Source organism: Anopheles funestus, chromosome 2RL (genome assembly GCF_943734845.2).
Source record: "Anopheles funestus chromosome 2RL, idAnoFuneDA-416_04, whole genome shotgun sequence".
Classification (NCBI taxonomy): domain Eukaryota; kingdom Metazoa; phylum Arthropoda; class Insecta; order Diptera; family Culicidae; genus Anopheles; species Anopheles funestus.
The window spans coordinates 78,726,349-78,746,461 of NC_064598.1; the positions used below are offsets into that span (position 1 = coordinate 78,726,349).

Below are 20,113 nucleotides of genomic sequence, written 5' to 3' on the forward strand. Positions count from 1 at the left end.
ACCGAAAGGAACCAAACAATATAAATGATTCGAAAAAGAAATATGAACATACAAAAATTGTGCTAAACATTCCACTATTCGCAAGATAAAATAGTATTTCAAGCAAAATGTACAATAATTAAATAAAATCGAAACTACAAACATACAATAACCTTGACCACATGGTTGTCAAAAAGCTGTCAACCGTAATGTTTTCGTTTCTGTTCTATTTTTAACGTGCAAAAAATTGATTATTTCGATAGACAATCGTTCCAGGACTTTTTCACCTGCACAATCTGCACATTTGGGTAAATTTTTAGGCGTTTAAAGGTAAATCCTGGGTGCGTGTTAATAATGTTTGTTGTGCGTTTAATGTGTGTTGTGGTGGTGTAATTACTAGCAGCGCAAGAACCTGCTACTCTGTGCGTGAGGCAGTAGCAGCAGCAGCAGCGCACAGGACGTCATGGCTCTGCTGAGGCAGATATCCGGAGTGCTAAACCGTAACGGAGCATTGTCGCGGAGCGTCTATCCATTGCTTCCCGGAAGGTATGGAGTTCATCCGTCGCACTTGAGGCTCATGTCGGTGTTGGCCTCCGGTTCGAGGCAAGCGCGTATCACAGCTGGAGAACACACCCTGCTGGTGCCCGGGAATTGGCAGGATTCCAAGCGACGAGGTTACAAAAATTTCGGCCATCAAGATGAAAAAGAACCACTGTACACGAAGCTGTTCCTTGTGTTTCTTTCCACCGTCATGGTGGGTGCATGCCTTGATTGGAAGAAGTAAGTAATTGTCAGGGTGACTATGATAGGGCCTTTCAGTTTCATTGACTGCATTGTTTTCGTCTTCAAATTGTAGACTTGGTGCAGCGATTGGTTGGCCTAAGGTTGACGCAGATGCCGGTGTAGAGATGGGAAAGAAGACCAGCTCCCAAGAGCTGGAGCAGGAAGAGGAGGACAGTGATGTAGATGCGCAGGGGAAAAAGAAGAGCCGCAAGGAAAAGATCGGATTCCGCGATCGAAAGGTAATGGGAGGAGGCGAAAGAGATGATGGTGCGAAATCAATCCTTTAGAGATCACCTTTACTTTCTAGTCCCCAAAAATAGATTTCATCAATACCTACTCCGTAGGAAAATATTATTCTTCCGTATGCTTTTCTTATCACTTGAATCGGATGTTTCAACGTTCCGAACGATCCTTATATTTCTCCAACAGTTCTGTTTGTTTTCGATGTTAATTTAATCATTATTGTTGTTGTTAATTTTTCATGTTCATCTTATGTTTTTTTCTTCTCCTCTTGCATATTTATCGTTGTTACGAACACCTTTACATCCGTGTTCGGGTGTTTTCTTCTCCCAACCACGTCGATGTACTGTTACAACTGCTTCCGAACAATTCCGCACGCCCGCTTTCGAAACATCACGTCCCAAATTGCTCACTGTAAATGTCAAACCATTCTGCCACTTCCATTGATGCCACTCGATATCATCCCGTGCGCTTGTGTAAATGCGCACATTTTTGGCTGTTTGGCCCGTTCCGCCGTACGTAAAGATCATCGAGTACGAGAATCGATTGCGCACGTTCGCAACGGCGGACAAGGTGTTTCGCTACTTTTCCACGATCAAGCTGATACACGGGGAAACGTCCACGGTCTATATGACACCGTACGACTTTCTGCGCGCAATCACACCGGGAATGAAACAGCCGGAGGGTAATGTTGCTCCATATTGCTTTGTTTGTTATTTTTAACTCGTTCGTTAACAACAACTGTGTGTGTAATGTTAAGTGGATTAACTAACCGTAGACTAGCCATCATAGAGCGTAAAGATGCTCGAAGGAGCTTACCAAAGGGGCTCGAGAAAAGCAGATTAGAGTATTTAACAGTCCGTGTCGACTAACAAACTAGCAATCGTGTATAAGTGTGTAAATGCTAACGGGTAGTAGTAAATAGGCTAGCAGAGTAATTGTATGTACTATTGGTTTAGTGTAACGGATGTAAATGTTTTGAAGAGAAGATTTGCTTCCAGCGGTCCCGTGATAAATAGCCGAATGAAAGTACTAAACTTGTTTGTTAATGAAACAAAACAAGAGATATCATGATCGAGAAGCATAAAGCAGTATAAAGAAAATTCGTCAATAATGTATTACTTACATCTTTTTGGGACGATTTATTTGAAAGTCAGAACCCTTGAAGTGAGGACAACGTTTCTATATTCTCTATTACTTTGATTACCATTGCAGTCTTGCTATTTTTTTTTTATTAAATTTGTTGCTCTAATATCACTCTCATCAAAAAATTGTTTTCTACTGCATGATTATCATCCTTTCTCGATCATTCGTTGAAACGCATTGAAACTGAAGCATCCCCGTACAATAATTCCTACCTTGCCATGCTGTCTAATTTGCAATCAAACACGTTTTTCGGCAGATTATCGAATACGAGAATCGCATCCGTCAGTACAGCACGCCGGACAAGGTATTCCGCTATTTTGCCACCATTCACGATGGCGTTGAGGTGTTCATGACTCCGATCGACTTCTTAACTAGCATGACACCGGGAATGAAGCAACCAGAGGGTATTTGGAATTACTCGTTGTGTTTAGAGTACTGTAGCGTATTAGTTAGCGCCATTATGTCGTTGCTATTGTTGTATGCTTCCTTTTTTAGTTTTTGTTTCACGCCAGCACTGGTTTTTTTTACCTTTCCCAAAGGCACTTTTTTATCTTTGCACGCTAGAGTCTGTTTGCGACCCTAAAGTAGGAGAAATGTACGTGAGCTAACGCTTTATTTCGTTTAATATTTGTTTTTGTTCGCTAACTAAACTCACAATGTAATGTAATAGGCATGTTTCGTCTGAATACACTTACGTTAAGATGCGGTGCGGTACGCAAATTGATTTGATAATATACTAACGTTTTAATTTGTATTCTTTCATCGTAATGCGGTACAACACGACGCCACGGAACTGTCCATCTGCACGCGTATCAGGACTTGGATTGGATCAATACAAGCGGTATGATGCCAAGGTATGTTTTACGGTATTCTTCGATTGCTGTTCCGTTTAACCTCTCCATTAGATGTTTTTAGTAAAACCACAAAACTTCACACAAAAACACATGTATACACACATTTCACTACTTACATACAGTCTTTTATCATGTTTGTTAAGTTATTCTCAATTTTTGGACTCTATTTTTATTGCGATTCAAAATTTTGGACACATTTCTTACACCGTACACCGGTCACCAATAGATTGCTAAATGAAACAATTCTCTCGATCTCTTGCTCTCTGTATCTCTCTCTCTCTCTCTCTCTCTCTCTCCTTTGTCATGCAAAAATGTGTCACAATCCTTTTTTTTAAATACAATCACTTCACAATATATTTAATATATGTTGAGCATACTTTTTCTAACACTTTTGTCTCTTGCCACACTACTACTTGAACGGACATTTTCCCTGTTGTCGAAACAGTCGACAGTTTTCTTGTAGTTTTTGTTTTCTATTTGCCACCAGAATTGTAAAGATATTTCTTTGGTTTTTTTTCTACAGTTTTCACATGTTTCCCATACTTTTTCACACGTTCGCTTTGTTTTGGTTTTTGTTTAGTGTTTGTTGCTTTTATTTTCTATCATAAATGTGTGTTGTTTTTTTATTTACTTCTCTTATCTATATTACATGAAAACTAATCCTTCAATGTGGCTAATTGTGTTTTCAACAAGTCTTTCGGTGAAGCGAGTGTCGTACATACTTCGTTTATTTTCTTTCTATTGATTTGATTATGTATTTTCTTCGATGTGTTTGACCGCTTGCCATCATCATCTTTATTGCTTTTTTATTGTGTTTACAATACCATCCTTATCGTGCGCATTGAGAATGGCGACTTTTCAAATGTTTTTTGGGTGTTTTTCTTATTGTTTTCCATCAACTTTTTTTACGTTTTATTTTTTTGTATTATTAAGTATTATTTATCAAAGTGAGTTTGGCACGCAACATGTCATGCCGCTAAGCGTTTCCATTTTGTGTCATCTTCATCTTTCACGACGAATGCAACACATTTCTTACCCGAGAGGGACGAAAATTGGGCAACAGAATCAAACTTTCATAAAACTTTAAAACAAAAGTTAACATCGTACTTAAAATATATAAAAAAGTAATCATCATTCACTAGAGAAATAACTGTCTCATCCTTCGTTTCTACTCGTCACGAACATTTTCTAATCGATAGTGCCCATTTTTTACTACGTGTACTTCTTTTCTTTCCTTTTTCTTTGCCTGAACACTATAAAAACTAATCTATTGCTTTTGATGCTCAATCAAATTTAATTTCGTGTACTTTCAGAGCATTGAAGAGGTATTGCATAAAAAGGGGGATTTAAAAGCAATAAAACAAACGCGAACGAAACAATAAAAGCCTTCCAAAGATCGCTCAGACGCGAAACCGAACATAAAAGCAAAGCCAGTATCCCCTATTTCTTCGCTGACTATACAACTATTTTTCATCAATCTCTCTTTGTCTATTTGTTTCTTTCTTCTAAACGCTCCGTTTTTCTATTCTTACTTTATTGTCTATTATAATTATAATTATTATTGCCTGAATGCTGCTGTTAAGAGATTTCGGTTTTTCTTCTGCTGATGGCTCTCCTATATCTTGTAACATCTAACATGCTCCGTTTGTGGTTGTTTCCGTTTCTGAATGCTGCCAATTTGTTTTTTTTTCCTGTTTTCGTTTTATATTACTTCTTACTTTGTTCTATGGCGCTGTTAGAGATCGGCGTTTGTGTGGCACCAAGTAAAAGTAGCATCTTACAGCTTTCTATTCTCCGTGTGCCGAATTTTACTGCTATCTTTCTACACTATTTCTGAAAACAATTAAATGATTTTTGTAAAACTTAAAATTGGTGTTCTCAAAACACCACGAAAAGTCAGATTGAACTGTAAAAGCTGAAATAGTAATGATAAACAATGCGTTTTCGTGTATTTTGTGCACCACGGTTTTAAGAATTTGCTTGTAATTTTTCACTGCACTTATTCTTATAGCTGTCCGATAAGCCTATTTGTATTATTATGCACGAACTTAACCATATCTTACTATTGTTGCATGTACGTACGGTGCTATCTTCTTCATAGGTAGCTTGTAGCAGGGGCTGGTGGTTACAAATCATCTTTAAAATACAAAATGGATCATTTTTAATGACGGCACATGTCCTGTATCATGTCTTATATCATCCTTTAATAGTTCAACAATTTTCTTAACATCAACTTCTTTGGAAACAAAAGAACCATACTCCATCTATCTATTGCTACTCTATGCACTACGCACTGCTCTTTAATGCTGGGATGGGTTACATTTCATACAGCTACTCTAGCTACTACTGTTCCTCAATATCAATGTTCGCCTTTATATGCTCCCTGTGTACTAAACATTTCTCAGCTCCACAATCTCACGGGAGTCATTGTTTTTGTGCGTGTCTTGGTGTGATGTTTTTTTAGCAAGATTAAACAAAAAAGACAAAAACCAGTGTCGTATCTCGTAATGAGCATAAAGTGTGTATTTTTTTTAAATTGCACACAACGTTTGTTTGATAAAGTGTGTTTTTTATTTAGGGTTTTAAATATGAAACGATTTTATATTCTACTAGTGTTAGCTGCTGTTTCATTATAAGTACCGTAATGCTCCTCGTTCTGCTAGTTTGTGGGGAAGCAATTGGAACAAACATGATGCAGGATTAAAATTATAAAACGAATGTAATGTTCACTGTTGTTCTAAAACCATAATTGTACTAAAAACTAATTTTCCTCCGTTCAAGCAGAGCAGAGAGTGGCCATAATATAGATTTCTGTTAGCAATTATTAATGTGATATATTGGAAAGGTTTTGTTTTCCATCCCTTTTCAATATTCCATTCCCGTTCCCGAAAAGTTCCTGGTACACGTCATACCAGCGTCCCGATCAAATTGATTTAAAAGTTGAATTTTACTACTTTCTTCTGCTTTGCTTTCACTAACAAAAAAAAAATTCCACACCCCTTATTCCCTCCTTATATCCCAAATTACTAAGCCTGTCTCGCTCAGCATTGCCTTTGTTTTCTTAACATAGAATACTACCGTAGCATGTAAGGGATGAACACGAACCGCTGACTAATGGATCGCGTTTGGTTGGTGTTTCATTTTCTAGAGCGTCTCCACCCGTTTGGATCTACATCTGGACAGTGACAGCATCTTTTACAAGCTCGGTGCGTACGGGCTTATTTCATTCTCCGACTACATCTTCCTGTTGACCGTCCTGTCGAGTAAGTAGAACCGATTTGTTTCTTTCTTGTTATTGTGCATTAAATTGCTCCAACCCTTGTATATGTAAAAGATCGTAATGCTGGTACAAAAAAGAAAGAGCTGTAAATGAAAATAGTTTGATCCCGCCAGATTAAACAACGAATGTTGTGTAATGGTTCTTTGCTTCGTACTTTTATTGAATCAGTCTATCCAAATGTATCATGCATTATTCTATCGACCTATTGCGCTCGATCCGTTCCGTTCGGTCACATATACGCTCGATCGATAGACACTCCAACACTTGCAACACTCGCTCTGTTGCATTAATCTACTACATTTAGCTGGCTGTTGCCCTCGCACGAACCTCGTGGGTATTTGCTGTTTTTGTTTGCTGTTTTCTATATGTTTGCGTAAAGTGGTTTGAGCGATCCTTGGTTGTTGTATGTTCATCGATGGAATTATGTTTTTTTTGTGGATTTGTTTTTTGTTTTCCTTTAATGATCTTATTGTAGGTGTTGAACTGTAGAACGGGCTTTGGATCTTTTTACTTCCCTTTGTTTAGCTATCTTCTATGAATGGGATTCAATTTATTCGTCCTTGTTTTTATTCAAAAAAACATTCATTATTCTTCGCTTTGTAAGTGTTGGGATATTGTTAAAATATCAAAGGTACATAGTTGACAACGACAATGGATCATAGTTTTGTATTTTATATCTCTCTATGTGGTGAACCTTTTATTTGCAAATGTGTGGATAGCAGTTGGTTTCTGTTTTTCTTACTGTTTGTAAGCTGTCTGGTGTTTCTCATTTCGTATGCGTGTGATCATACGAAAAAAGAAGATTTATAAATATTATAGTTGATGTTTGTTGTTTATGTGCCTCATTCCGTACGTTACCTCATTCTACTATGGTGTGATAGTGAAATTTTCTTGTTTCATATTGTTCTCGTTACATGTTGGTAATGTTTTTTCCTATTTTCTTTTCCTGTATGTCAAACATCTTTACAGCGGGTACTAATAATCATTTATTTCATGTTATTCCGTTCCTTTTTTTGTTTGTTGTGAAACAGTGTTAAATTGATTAAGATAGAGGGTTGTAAATGTTGTTTTTTTTTTCTTTCTTCTTTTTGCTTTCTATATATATATGTGTATAACGTGTAGTGTTTATATAGTCACTAGCATCAAGGTTGGTTTTGTTATGTTTTACCCTCTGCGGTTTACCTTTGCAAACTTGCCTTCATTTTTGTTGTGTTTCTTATACAATCCAGTAATATGTTTTTGTGTTTTGGCTTTCCCTATCAAATTCTTCTTCTCTCGCACTCTGTCTTTCTCGTTGCGCATCTAGCTACACGGTTACACGGATAAGAATATGAGTTCTTTTCATTTAAACGTTTTCTTTTTGTCTTGGTGGAAAAGAAAGACATAAATCAAGTACATACGGGTCAAAATTTAGAATTTTGATTTGTTTTTCTTTTTCTTGTTTAAGTTTCCGAACGTTTGTTAAATATGTTTATCAAAATCATCCACGCTCGCGCTAGTTTTGTTTTCGCGTTCACTACATTCGCTTTCCCAAGGGAAGTCTACGATTAGTCTCTTCTTCGCGGTTTTTTTTCGCATCCAGTAAAAGGTTTCTCTTGTTACAATTTTCCATGGCGCACTAGGTAACATCAAACAATGTTTCTCCTATTTTACCGTGCATTACAATCGAGTTCTTGGGTGTAAATATTTCGTCACTATTCTAGACGTACCTTTCTGTTTTGCCGGATAAACTCCCTTCTCCGGGAGCAAAGCAGTGCTCCGTATGAAGAGATATTTAAGGGGAAAATATGTTTCCTTATCCGTTTTTTCTGTCTCCGTGCTACATTGCTTACTACCAGTTCGTTCATCGCATATGGAGGATGGAAAGATTAGTTATCTTTTACACTACTTTCACAGCATATTCTTATATAACTCTGTATCGTCTCGTTTTGTTTTTTGTTGTGCGCTTAAAGGGAGTTTTGTGTTTGTGTTCGCTCTACTCAACTACCAACCTGTGTAATGTGTCCATTCGTTCGTATTACAACAACCGGCTCTTAGCACAATCTTCCCCTTACAATACAGCACGTGATCATCGCAGGTTTCTCGCTATTTCTTTACGTTCACTTTTGGCACTTATGAACCTCGACGGGGGACTTTCTGTTTCCAACTACTAATGGGTTCTGTTGGGCACGTTTACACTTTTTATCTAATATGAAATGAAGCATCGTTTTACAAACGAACAAAAAGATTGTGAATTTAAAATCGTACTTTTGCGGAACAAGCAACAAATAATTACGTTGATCTCAGTTATTGAATCGGTTCTCTACTATTGCTACCATTTGCTAACTATCTTGCTTTGGGCTTTCGTTATCTTTGTCAGGTTTTGCGTTTTGTCCGGTGGTAAAATGTTCACTATCGGAAATCCGTAAGCTCTCTCTCTCTCGCGCGCGCGCGTACATTAGTGTATGTCCTGCGTGTATCTATCCCGTTCCTGCGGCAATAATGGAGTGTATGCTAAATAATTCTGCACTATAGTTTATCCTTGTACCCTAGATCAGTGCCATATCTTTTAACCTAATTTACCTAAAACCGATCAAAAGGAAGGTTTGTTTTTTTGCACGTTTCTTACTAAATATAAAATTTACTAGCGGTGAATCGCTAACACAAAATGTACGACAAACTACTTTATCACGATTAGTAAGTGTCTGTAACTGTATACGAAGATAGAACTAGTCCAACTATTCCAAGATGTAGAGGATGCACTCTTACTCTGTGTTATCATTCGTTTTCGACCGTGTTACATTAGCTTTTCTTCCCACACTAAATGAAGATTTGTGTGTTTTGTTGTGTATATATATATAATATATATCGGTGTATACTTGTTTTTTGGTTGTTGTATAAGGAAAACATTAATCTCGGTGACTCCTAAAACAATTTTCTACGCGGGTTTTTCTTTTTCTATCGACACTCGCACACATCCACACACACACAAACAAACAATCTATTTCCGGTCGGCATTAGCTACGCTTCGACGGGATCTACACGTGGTGGTATTGTTCACTGCCAGCTTGTTTTGTTTGGTTTGGTTTTGCTTAGTCTTTTAAGTAATCTGCTCTTCCAACTTTTGCCACTCAAGTTCCGAACGTTTGCTATCCATAGTCGGGCGATTGGACGTAGCTGTAGTACTTGGTACTGTTGTATCCAAACAGCTCAAAGTCTAGCTGGTAGATTTCCAACACATCCGTGAGCAGTTTCTCGTCGATTTGTGCGAAATATCTAGCAGCAGCAGGAAGGTGTGGAGAGGATATTAGAATATATTAATCGTTTCGGGAATAAAGATGGCAATTAAATGTGAACATACCTTGGTATAAGATTTCGGGTATCGCTTGCCGATCGATTCGTTATCCAGCGTGCCTTGTAGCGGGGCATTTTGTTTAGCAGCAGCGTTTCAAGTCCGGCCTGCCGTATGATGTACTCACTATCCCGCTGGAACGTTTCCATTTTGGCGATAAGCGTAAAGTTGATGCTGCAGGGCGTACAGAACGAGTATACGGGGCTCCAGTGTTCATCGAAGCGTCCACCAGAACGGTAATGGCTTACGAGAAATTCGAGAAACTCACGAAACGTAGGACCGTGTGGTGTTTTCTGATGAAAGAGAGAGAGAGAGAAAAAAACCAACGCAATTGTATCAAAACCAATCACAACTTTAAATGGATCGTATAAGCATCTAAACCGCGTCTTACCGCTCCCTTTAGTGGGTGTGTTTTCCGGAACTTCTTGACGATCTGTTCACCGAGCAGTTTGTAGTATTTGTTGCGACATCCTTCCAGCTTGTTGCGATAGGCCGAAAGCAACCGCTCGAAGGGCTCCCGGACAATAAGGAACGATATCGTGTTGGAGATGTAATCGTTCAGCTCGTTAGCGGTGGGTCGTGGAAAGCGTTTCCTTGCCAAATCGATCGGTGATGCCTTCGTACGCTGCAGGTACTGCACACTGTATCCTCCTGTGAAGGTACGCCACACACGTAAAATAAAAATGAGCTACTGAAGATAGCACAACCGTCCCAAACGCACTTACCGAGTATGTTGAAATAATACATCCATGTGCTGCTGGCCGCTTTGAAGATGTTGCACCACGCGATGCCATGGCCAGGAGAGATGAAAAATTCCCACGCATTCGGTGGATACTTGCCGATGATACGATGGTCGGCACAAACGTTCCACAGCATCATGCGCCGCTCGTTAAAGTCCGTCTCGGCGGCGGCATTCATCTCGTCCGAATATTCGTACACCGGATTCAGCGTAGAATGGTTGCTACCATCGGCCGCTGGTGCCTGCTGCGGTGGGAACTGGTGCCGCTGTTTACCGCCTGCGGCAACCATCTTTAATGGTCGAGCTAACCGTCCCTCGGCACCGACAGCATTATTACCGTGCCTGCCCGCAACCCGACCACCCTGTCGCCTATCGCGCATCTGTAACGAAGGCCAAATATCCATCAACTTTTCATCGTCGCCGCCGCCGACACAGTGTCTCCACAAGCGTGAATTCATCGTGGTAGTTGCCCCCCGCCCAATTCAGGACAATGAAGTGACAGGGACAGGAAATTGAAGTAGTTTTGCATTTTCATTGCAGAACAGCCTGCGAAGACACACAGAGCCTTTCTTATGGATTGGTTAAGTTTCACTATGGTGCCTCTGGTCCATTTTAGCCAGTCCGTTAGTCTGTGGTATGTGTGTTCTTTATATTATTCATTATCCAAAGCCTGTTCGCAATCAAAACTGCCTGTCTGCCCTACAGTCACTTCAACTTAACTTTCGAACTAACTCATAGACTCTGCGAACAGAAGCTTTGGGTAGAAATTCGCATTTAAATATTTAACGAGGTTTAACGCTAGCGAACCATTTGCCCCCGGAGTCCATCTATGAGCTAGAGACCTAGTATTTGAAAGTTGTGTTCTCCACCACAACGTTTCGATATTTCCCTTTCCAGGGGCGTGAGTGTGTATATATGTGCTGATCCTTTTGATAGCCAATAAGGGACATTATACGGGGGACGTGTTTTTTTTATTACATGAACGTATGTGGAACAAAAAAAAAGACTGACTGAAGGTCCTTCCATTAACGCTATCCATGTATGTAGCCTTAAAAGGGGCCCGTCCCTTTAATGGCATTGTCTATCCGCTGGGAGTGATCGATGATGATGGTCAGAGAGATAGTGTGAGGGAGCGAGAGAGCGAATAAGAATTTCTGGAAAGAGGTTTCCACATCCTCATAGGAGTGGAATAATTTATTTATGATATGACAATGTTATACCCCGTGATGATAGAGCCATGATCGTTACGATGATCATGTGCTGCTTGCGTATCGTACGCATTTCAATCATTCGTCTGTTCATACAAATCTTGTCGAAACAAACACTTACCTCATCCAGCTTACTGCCAGCCTTTTTCAGCATGCCACCACCACGCGATGTTAGTGCCGCAAACGAAGGCATCGATGACGAAGACGCGAATGGTGCGGAAGATCCTGATGAGGAAGATGAGGAACCCGTCAGGGCACTCATCGATTCCCGTAGCAGCAACATAAAGTACAGGCCGAACACAACGACCAGTACCGCAATCTTAATGCAAAGGTAACATCGCCGCTTGGTGAACAGCTTTACCGGTGGCAGCAGTATGTTCATCTTGCGGAATCGTTGCTTCTCACCCATCGAACCGTTGGTACCGGTCGAACAAGAACCTCCTGTCGGGCCTATGCTGCCGGTACCACCACCGGGACACAGTGCCGTTGCGGCAGCACCAGCACCCTTCAGAAAGGTGGATTTGTGAAACATTACGAATACGCATCGAATCCCGGATTAGACCGGGATTGGGTTTTTTTGTTGTTGTTTGGCCTGTGTATATACGTTTGCACTTGTCACATCCCGAAGGATGGATGTTTTACACTGATTTGGTTTATGTTTTGGTTTTCGTTTTAGACACCACTCATCATGGACATTTGGAATTTCACATTCTTTTCACACTTTCCAAACTACCGGTGAGCACAATGAACAAGCTAAAAACGGAGAGAACTCGTTACACACGATGGCAAGATTTGTCAATACAACGGCAGCGGTAAACTGTCGGTTCCCGCTGGAGACACGGCCAAGCCCTTTGGTGGTGACGATAGCTTTCCATCCCCTAATTGAGTCATTAAAATGTTCGTCCCTTGGGGTAAACGACGGAAAGCAGTACAAACGATCGTGTTTGTGTGTGTGTGTGTGTGTGTCCAATGTGTCGTGGGATTTGTTTTTGTCCTACTGCCCCACCGTGTGGAAAGGGTGGAAAAGGGTTTTTGTTTGTTTTTACCTAAAACCGTCCGCTTTCCGGTTTCGCGCGTCCTGCAATATTGTTTTACCAAACCGGAGCTACCGTGTTTTGACACGCAGGACACACCGTTTTCTGCTTCCTGTCCACGTTTCGTGTTGGTATCGGATTTGTGTGGGGCTTTGGTTGGAAAGCAGAAAAATACCATACACGCCCGTAACAACCCCGTAATGGGGGGGTAGAATCGTTTCCCGGGGGCTGTTTGTTTTGAGTTGTTTGCAAACAGTACTTGAACCGTGTTAATTGAATTGGAGTGTAGTCGGGACCAAATGGAACTATTCTTAAAGCTTGCTTTCGAAAAAAAAAAATAAGGACGAAAGATGGTGTGAAAAAAGGAATTTCCTCATTTGCGTTTATTAAGTGATAAAAATTAAGATTTATTATTTATACTGTGAGAAAGGAATGTATTTTTTTAAAAGTGTTTTCGCATGTGTTTTGTTGTAAGATTTTAGAACATTTTTAAGATCTTTTAAACACTCCTTGTAAAACTTATTTTTACTATGAAAAATAACTGTTTTCTAGTTGTACTTGCGACGATTCTGTATAAAGAAATCAACACACAATCACCAATCGCAAATCGATTCGTCTTCGTCGGTAGGAAGATTGATCGTATCTCGTACAATATAAGCGGACACACACACACACACATACAGACCCACACACACACACACACACGTACAATCACATTCGCACTATCTACAGGAGCTTAAAGCGTTGAGTAGCTGGAAAGGAAACAAAATCCTTTGCGCTCTCCCTGAGCACGGTTTGTAAGCACGGTCCCTTGTTCTCTTACTGCCTTTGGAAGGCTTGAAGGATGAGTCATGATTTACAGCTGATAAAAAGATTGCACTTTGTTCTGTTGACCGTACAAAAGAAACACGAAGGAGCAGTACTGGTTAAGCTTTTCTTATCGATTGCAGCAAGGCGGATGAACAATCGCGAGTGCTTTCTTAATCACTAGACGATACACCACTAGTGGCAGCCAACCAACAAGTTCTCCGTGTGTTCACAATTAAACCTCACAAAAGCACTGTTGGCGCTTGCCGTATCAACCTGTGCAACCTGTGTAGCTGGACGGTTATTAGCTTACGCTGTACGCGAACGTCTGCCGCTGCTACGTGTGTGGAACCAATGCCACCACCTTGTTGAATGCAGCAGGGCCGAAGTTCAAATGCTCCTGCCAGTGTGATATGGACCCGTGTGTCCGTGCAAAGGCTTCGGTTCGGGTTTTGCAATTTTGCGTTTCTTTACCAACACAAACATAAATTCGACCATTTTTCCCACATCCTCGTGTACCATCGGTGTGGTATCCTTTGTGTGTTATCCTTGTACACATCCTTCTCGAACGCACTCATACACCGAAGGGAGGACACTGCTTCGGTTGAAAAAGCGCTCTCACTAATACACTCACCAGAAAAACGGGGGGAATAATGTTGGTGTTGTGTTTGCTCCCTGCTGAACGGCGATGGAGCAGTTGTTTCCTGTTACTGTTTCGCTATCGGAAAGGACGACGACGTATCAACAGCAAAACGAAATCCATCGCACGAACGCTTCTCGGACCTTTTTTTTGTCGCTCGGTGTAATGGTGTGTGAACTTTCTATAGTTGAGCAATTGGCCACCCATATAGAGGCAAATGTTCTAACAACGGGAACTACTATCGCATTCACTTTCTCCTCTAAAGCGCTTAAGTTCGTCTTTCTTTTCTTCTTCCGTAGTACGGGGTTCCACTTTCAGCATCCGAATTTCCATGGAATGGAGTATCTCATCCGTGTTGGAAGGTTTAAAAGCATCGAGCGTACTGAATTTCGTACCATCGACTGTCACACAACGATCGAGTACGAGAATGACCGAGAAGCTACGAGAAGGAAGGGCGACACCGTACACACTTTGGCGCCACTTTTGGTGGGCTGCTAGCCAAAACGGCGGGACAAGCACAAAAACGTGCGATGCGTGTAGATGTGGCCATGCTTCGACAAGAGCCTTGCATGATGGAGTGTGGCTTGGGAGTTTAATTGATTCAATGAAAAAAAATCCAAACACCTCTCTCCTATAGCCACACCAGGACCTCTCAATACTCCCCAGTAGAAGATAATCGAGGTCGTTGCAAATGGATGGGTCAAAACATTCACTTTCGATCACGTTCAATGTACGTGTGGCTGTGTGTATGTGCGGCCGGATTTTGACCGCCTCACTCGAATACTGGCAACCCAGCCCGGACCGGAGTGTGGCAGCAACAACAGCCAACGGATGTGCGGCATTTGGAAGCTGCTTTTTGGCATCAATCCAGCGAACATGAACGAATCATAAATTATCACCAAGCTGTATTAGGCACTGTAGACACTTTTTCGCCCGTGAAGGGTGGATCGTGCTGAGGGAAAGCAGAGTAGAAGCTTTCGATTGTTTCAGAACCATTCATAAGTGGATGGAATGAAAAAAAATGGAGCTTCGAGGATACGATGACGACCGATACGACGATTTGGTCGATGAGTTGTGATTTCTCCATCCACTGTCGAAGTGTTTGGTGCTTCTTGTTGATTAGATTGATCGTTTTTTCTTCTACTTTCAATTCACACGATCATCGTTTGGGCTGCCCGGTATACGTCCACACCCACCTTGGTGTCCTTGCGTGCGGCGAACGATTTGATCTAATTAGGAAAGGATTTCCATGCGTGTCGGACGCTCACTACCGGCGTAGAGAAAGGGCGCGGGAATTTCCCGTTTGAAATTGGAACAGAGTCGCGGTGGGAATCAGGACCAATCCATCATACGTTGTGTATGATTAGTTTGATGACGGGGCATAAATCCCGCACGGGAAGGATACACCGGAAGGATATACTTAGCCGTGTTTGTGTTGATACTGGGAACGATTTAATACCGCAAAAGTTTTTGCCCTCAAAGCTAATTAAGTTCAGCCGCACACAGTTTTACAGTCGAGCGTTAATTTAGCGTTTTAAATCGATCTATAGCCTATTTACGTTGCATTCCTATTCAAAAACAGGGGGTTGAAAAATGATTGTTTATGCGGATTGCGTTTTCATGTCACCGTAGGCAAGAAGTTCCCTTTTCAAAAGCTTTAGGCTCAAGGTCACGCCAAGTTCTATTTTAAACGTTACGCGAAGTGCATTATTTCGTTCCCGTTGTTAGCATTGTTGCCCCCCCCCCCCCCCCCCCCACGGGTCCACGAATCAAGTAAAGTTCTCTCGTCCGGATTTTTTTTGTTCCTTTTATTGCTCATTATCACCATCATCAACATAATCGGCACACGATTTTGCCATTATCAACCCATTACGTACATTCCACTCATGTCAGTTTTCATTTATTAGCAAGCAAAAAATAAAGTAGTCGGTTAATCAGTTCCGAAAATAAACCGGCAACAATGCTCTCGCCATGGGAGGAACATTCTGTAACTTCCTGCTCTTCCTTACTCTTTTCAGTGGTTTTTTTGTTGTTGCTTGCACCAATTTGCTGTTGTGCGCTTGTTTCCGGACTTTTCCTTCCACTGGTCACCTCTCTCGGCCCCGTTTCGCTTCTCGTTCTTCTGCTTGTCTCATAATCTTCCTGGTTCTACCACTAAGCGTACAAACCACTAGGCGTCTCCATCGTATCGATTGTGACCTGCGCGCGCGAAATTCCTGGAATGCTGCTCGTGTTGCCACTGGCATCGTAGCATCGAAGAATGTTCGCCGTGTTCCGTTTTGCAACCAGGATACCATACGAACCGGAACCCGGGACCGGACCTTTCTTCCCAGACCGCCAACCGCCCCTTTCCACACAAGGATAGTGTGTGGTTTGTTTTCGCTTTATGTGTGTTGCCTGTTCCGTGGGTCAGGCACTGTTTCGAAGTGTTGCAAAAAAAAAGAGGAAGCCGTTCGGATGACGTACGTACGTCCTTTCTACGTAAATTCCGAACGTTTGTTGGTAGTGGTACTGTTTATTAACGCAAGCTTGCACGAACGCGGCATGCGCGCGTGTGTACGGTCGCTACAAACACAACCCCGATACAAGAAATGCATCCCGCTTATCAAGCGAAAGCTTTTATCGAACCAAAAGAAAAAAAAGGACCAATCATCACACTACTACATGGCTAACTTTCCAGACAGCCAGCAGGCGCAACAAAAGGAACGACGCTTTCCATGTGCGGAGGTGGTGATGGCACGTTGTGGCGGTAAAACCACCACCAACATACACTGGTTTTGTCATGCCGGGGGGCGATGTTTTTGTTGGCCGTGCCTTTGGTCGTGCATTTTCCGTTCCATTTGTTTCTAGCTGTTCGGTGAACTGAATGAAAAGGGGAAAAAAAGAAAAAAAGCACTAGGAGGAACTCTTGAATGTCAGTCCGTTCCGAATGGTGTTGCTATTTGTTTTCTTGTCTTTTTTTTTGGGTCGTTTCCCTCGCTTTCTTTAGTGGCACTAGTTCGCTGTTGCATTTCTGCATCTGCAAAAAAAAAAAAAAAACGTTCGCCATGCAACGGAAAGAAGCGTTTGCCGCTAACGACGAACGTCGTTTGGTACGGTCAGGAAACAGGAAACTGCTGCTGCCTGTGTGAGGCCAACACGATGTACCACGCGGGAGTGTCCTTAAAAACGAAGGGCTAAAAATAGAACGTTGCCTTTTATGCGCGCGGCCAGCGCACGGTGTCAGTTCGGCGAGGGACGAAGGATGCAAATGGTGATGCGTTGTACATAAGTTGGTCGTATTTCATGTTTGCTAAACTGAAGGTTGTGATCGTCGTTTGTACTACTTTTTTCCTTCAAGAGGATGTGTTTGGCATACTTTTTTTTTAATATTTTTGAGGAGCTTTTTTCGCATGCGAAACTGACCAGTAAACGAGCAAGGAATGAGAAATGTGGTACGAGTTCTAGCAGGATTTGTTTTCGGGTATTAATTTCGTTCCCGTAACATCGGTCATCATCGGATGGCCAGTTTTCGGTCAAACGGAAACCGGGGTAACAGAAGATGAGGCAATTTCCTGTGTGCCCTTACACCCCAACCCGCAAACCCCCCCGCCGACTGTTGCCAGGAAGGCTTTCCGCTTGGAACATGAGGAGTAGATTTATGTATGTGCCCGGGTGCTTTTTCGCGTTCGTCCCGGGGAACAGGAAATAGGAAATAAAGCAATTTTTGATCCATTTTTGGAACACGCCATTGGTTGGTGGGTGTGGACCCCAGACTGAACAGTAGAGAGAGAAAGAAAAAAAAGCTTTCCGCGCTAATAGTAGAGATAGTGGCGTGGTTTTGCGTGGCTGTTGCGTACTTTTGGTTTTGTCGATGTTAGTTTGGTTAAACGATGTTTCGCTGCTTTTTGTTCCCTATTTAACGATACATTTAAAGCTCACAAGGAATATAACAAAACAAAAAGGTATCGATGATGGCAGAGAGAGGTTCAGCATTAGGTTGTTTGATTATTATGTGTGTGTGTATTTTATATTTTTAAACTCCTTCATTTTGTATGTGTGTCTAGTGTTTTTGATCAACTATCTGTAGATGATTTTTGTTTTTATTTAAATGTTTTTTTTATTAGAAACATTAGATTGAATTCTCTTTTGTACTATACTTCTTCTATATCACTTTGATACCTTAATATATTTGATACTCTTCTTACGTTTCTCGCTGTATGTTGCTATTTCTATTTAACTTTACAGTAAATGTTTTTGGTCAAGATGGATATTACTAAACATTTTTTTCTTCCCATCTCTGTTTGCTTTTTCTTCCCTCTCTTTCTCTCTCTCTCTCTCTCTCTCTCTCTCTCTTTTTCTGTTTCGTTTTTTTTTTACTTTCATCCACAGCATCCCGGCGGCACTTTGAGATTGCTTTCCGGATGTTCGACCTGAACGGTGACGGTGATGTCGATAGTGAGGAGTTTGAAAAGGTTGCCAACCTGATCCGACAGCAAACGAGTATTGGTAATAGACACAGAGATCACGCGAACACGGGCAACACGTTTAAAGTAAAAAAAGTAATTTTACTATCTAGAAGATTGATGCTGAATTAATGGGATGTTGTGTTTTTTTTCTTCTCGCACCCCCTTTTTTTGCATTACCCTTTACCTTCGTTTGTGCCTGTTTCTTCGGTTTGGTTTGTTTGTTGCTTTGCGTTTGAAAAACACCTTCCAAACAGGGTGTTAACTCAGCACTGACGACCTACTTCTTTGGACCGAAGAATGACGAGAAGCTGACGATCGAGAAGTTTCTTGACTTTCAGCAGCAGCTGCAGCGTGAAATTTTAACGCTCGAGTTTTTGCGCAAAAACCCGGACGAGAATGGTAACATAAGCGAGGCGGATTTTGCCGAACTGCTGCTAGCGTACGCCGGCTACCCGCAGAAGAAGAAAGTGAAGAAGATAAAGCGTGTGAAGAAGCGGTAAGAGGATGTGGGATTATTTATTTTGAAATAAATTAAAAAACTCAATGCTCAATTTGTTTATTTTCTTCTAGGTTCCGTGATCATGGATCGGGCATTTCGAAGGAAGATTATTTGAACTTTTTCCACTTCCTCAACAACATTAACGACGTGGACACGGCTCTAACGTTTTACCATATTGCTGGTGCTTCGATTGATCAGGATACGCTGAAGCATGTCGCCAGGACGGTGGCATTGGTGGAGCTTTCCAGCCACGTGATTGATGTCGTGTTTACGATCTTCGATGAGAACAGTACATAAAGCTAGATAGAGAACTATCGCTTTAGGGAGATGAATTAATTATTTTTTTCTTCTGTACAATCCGTTTTTTTACAGTGGACGGACAGCTGAGCAATCGTGAATTTGTAGCGGTAATGAAGAATCGGCTGCTCCGTGGGCTCGAGAAACCGAAAGATACCGGTTTCGTGAAGCTAATGCATTCGATACTGAAGTGTGCCAAGGATACGAAACCTGTTCTGCTGGATCTATAAGCACGCAACTTAATCGACGCTTCTAACACTTCACACCAGCAAGTGTGTGTGGGTGGCATCCTATTTGCTATTGTATTCAAATCTCATCATTCACTTGCAGCACAAACAAGATGTTCCATCATCAGTGAACAGTAAAGTGAATGAATCGTGTTTTAGACTAGGGATTGCATTTTATTTTACCGTGGAAAAGGTTGCAAGTTGCAACAGACAAGCGATCGAATATTTGTTACCTATCGTTAAGTTTCTCATGCCTTTTGCGTAAAGTCCTTTGAGGAAAGTCATTACCTACGCATACTCCTAGCTGTATAATGAATCTAAAGTTGTCCCTCCTTTCGACCTGACCTACCGGAATAGAGGAATGAGCAGGATACGTAAAACGACGCCAAGCTAACAGTTTTTATGTACTTTAACGCTCCTCGGGTAATCTATTCACTAAATTTCCATACTTTTGAATCTTGTTGCGAAGTTAAATGTGTTATTTTTTGTTTTTAATTGACCTCCGAAATCATTCAATATCAGGTAAAATGTAAAGAACTTAAAAGTAATTTGCTCCCAGAATTAGGAATTTTATTGCGGTGAATTTAAAATAATCTCATCG

The 20,113-nt window shown here is 41.3% G+C and overlaps 2 protein-coding genes and 1 long non-coding RNA gene across 15 annotated transcripts in view; 1 reads left to right on the forward strand and 2 right to left on the reverse strand.

Moving 5' to 3' along the window:
- LOC125762952 (uncharacterized) overlaps positions 1 to 20,113 on the reverse strand; it is a 187,904-nt gene that overhangs the window by 147,447 nt on the left and 20,344 nt on the right. The gene's annotated exons all lie outside the window — the stretch shown is intronic.
- Positions 174 to 19,980, forward strand: LOC125762941 (calcium uptake protein 1 homolog, mitochondrial-like). 11 transcript variants are annotated; one of them, XM_049425589.1, is made up of 11 exons: positions 174 to 287; positions 383 to 759; positions 836 to 1,001; positions 1,528 to 1,687; positions 2,965 to 3,002; positions 4,316 to 4,327; positions 6,151 to 6,265; positions 18,413 to 18,582; positions 18,744 to 18,985; positions 19,060 to 19,277; positions 19,361 to 19,980. In XM_049425589.1, the coding sequence occupies exons 2-11, from the start codon at positions 443 to 445 to the stop codon at positions 19,513 to 19,515; spliced, it is 1,593 nt and encodes a 530-aa protein (XP_049281546.1). In that variant the 5' UTR covers positions 174 to 287; positions 383 to 442; the 3' UTR covers positions 19,516 to 19,980. The 11 variants fall into 11 exon arrangements, with proteins under 11 accessions (XP_049281546.1, XP_049281547.1, XP_049281545.1 ...); XM_049425590.1 differs by having other exon boundaries at positions 182 to 287; positions 380 to 759; XM_049425588.1 differs by having other exon boundaries at positions 185 to 309; positions 380 to 759.
- LOC125762943 (carbohydrate sulfotransferase 11-like) lies at positions 6,411 to 13,809 on the reverse strand. 3 transcript variants are annotated; one of them, XM_049425598.1, is made up of 6 exons: positions 13,715 to 13,809; positions 11,682 to 12,313; positions 10,339 to 10,732; positions 10,005 to 10,264; positions 9,623 to 9,906; positions 6,411 to 9,537 (listed from the first exon to the last, which is right to left on the reverse strand). In XM_049425598.1, exons 2-6 carry the CDS (start codon positions 12,090 to 12,092, stop codon positions 9,411 to 9,413), a joined length of 1,476 nt encoding a protein of 491 aa, XP_049281555.1. In that variant the 5' UTR covers positions 12,093 to 12,313; positions 13,715 to 13,809; the 3' UTR covers positions 6,411 to 9,410. The 3 variants fall into 3 exon arrangements, with proteins under 3 accessions (XP_049281555.1, XP_049281558.1, XP_049281557.1); XM_049425601.1 differs by having other exon boundaries at positions 13,678 to 13,809; XM_049425600.1 differs by having other exon boundaries at positions 13,687 to 13,806.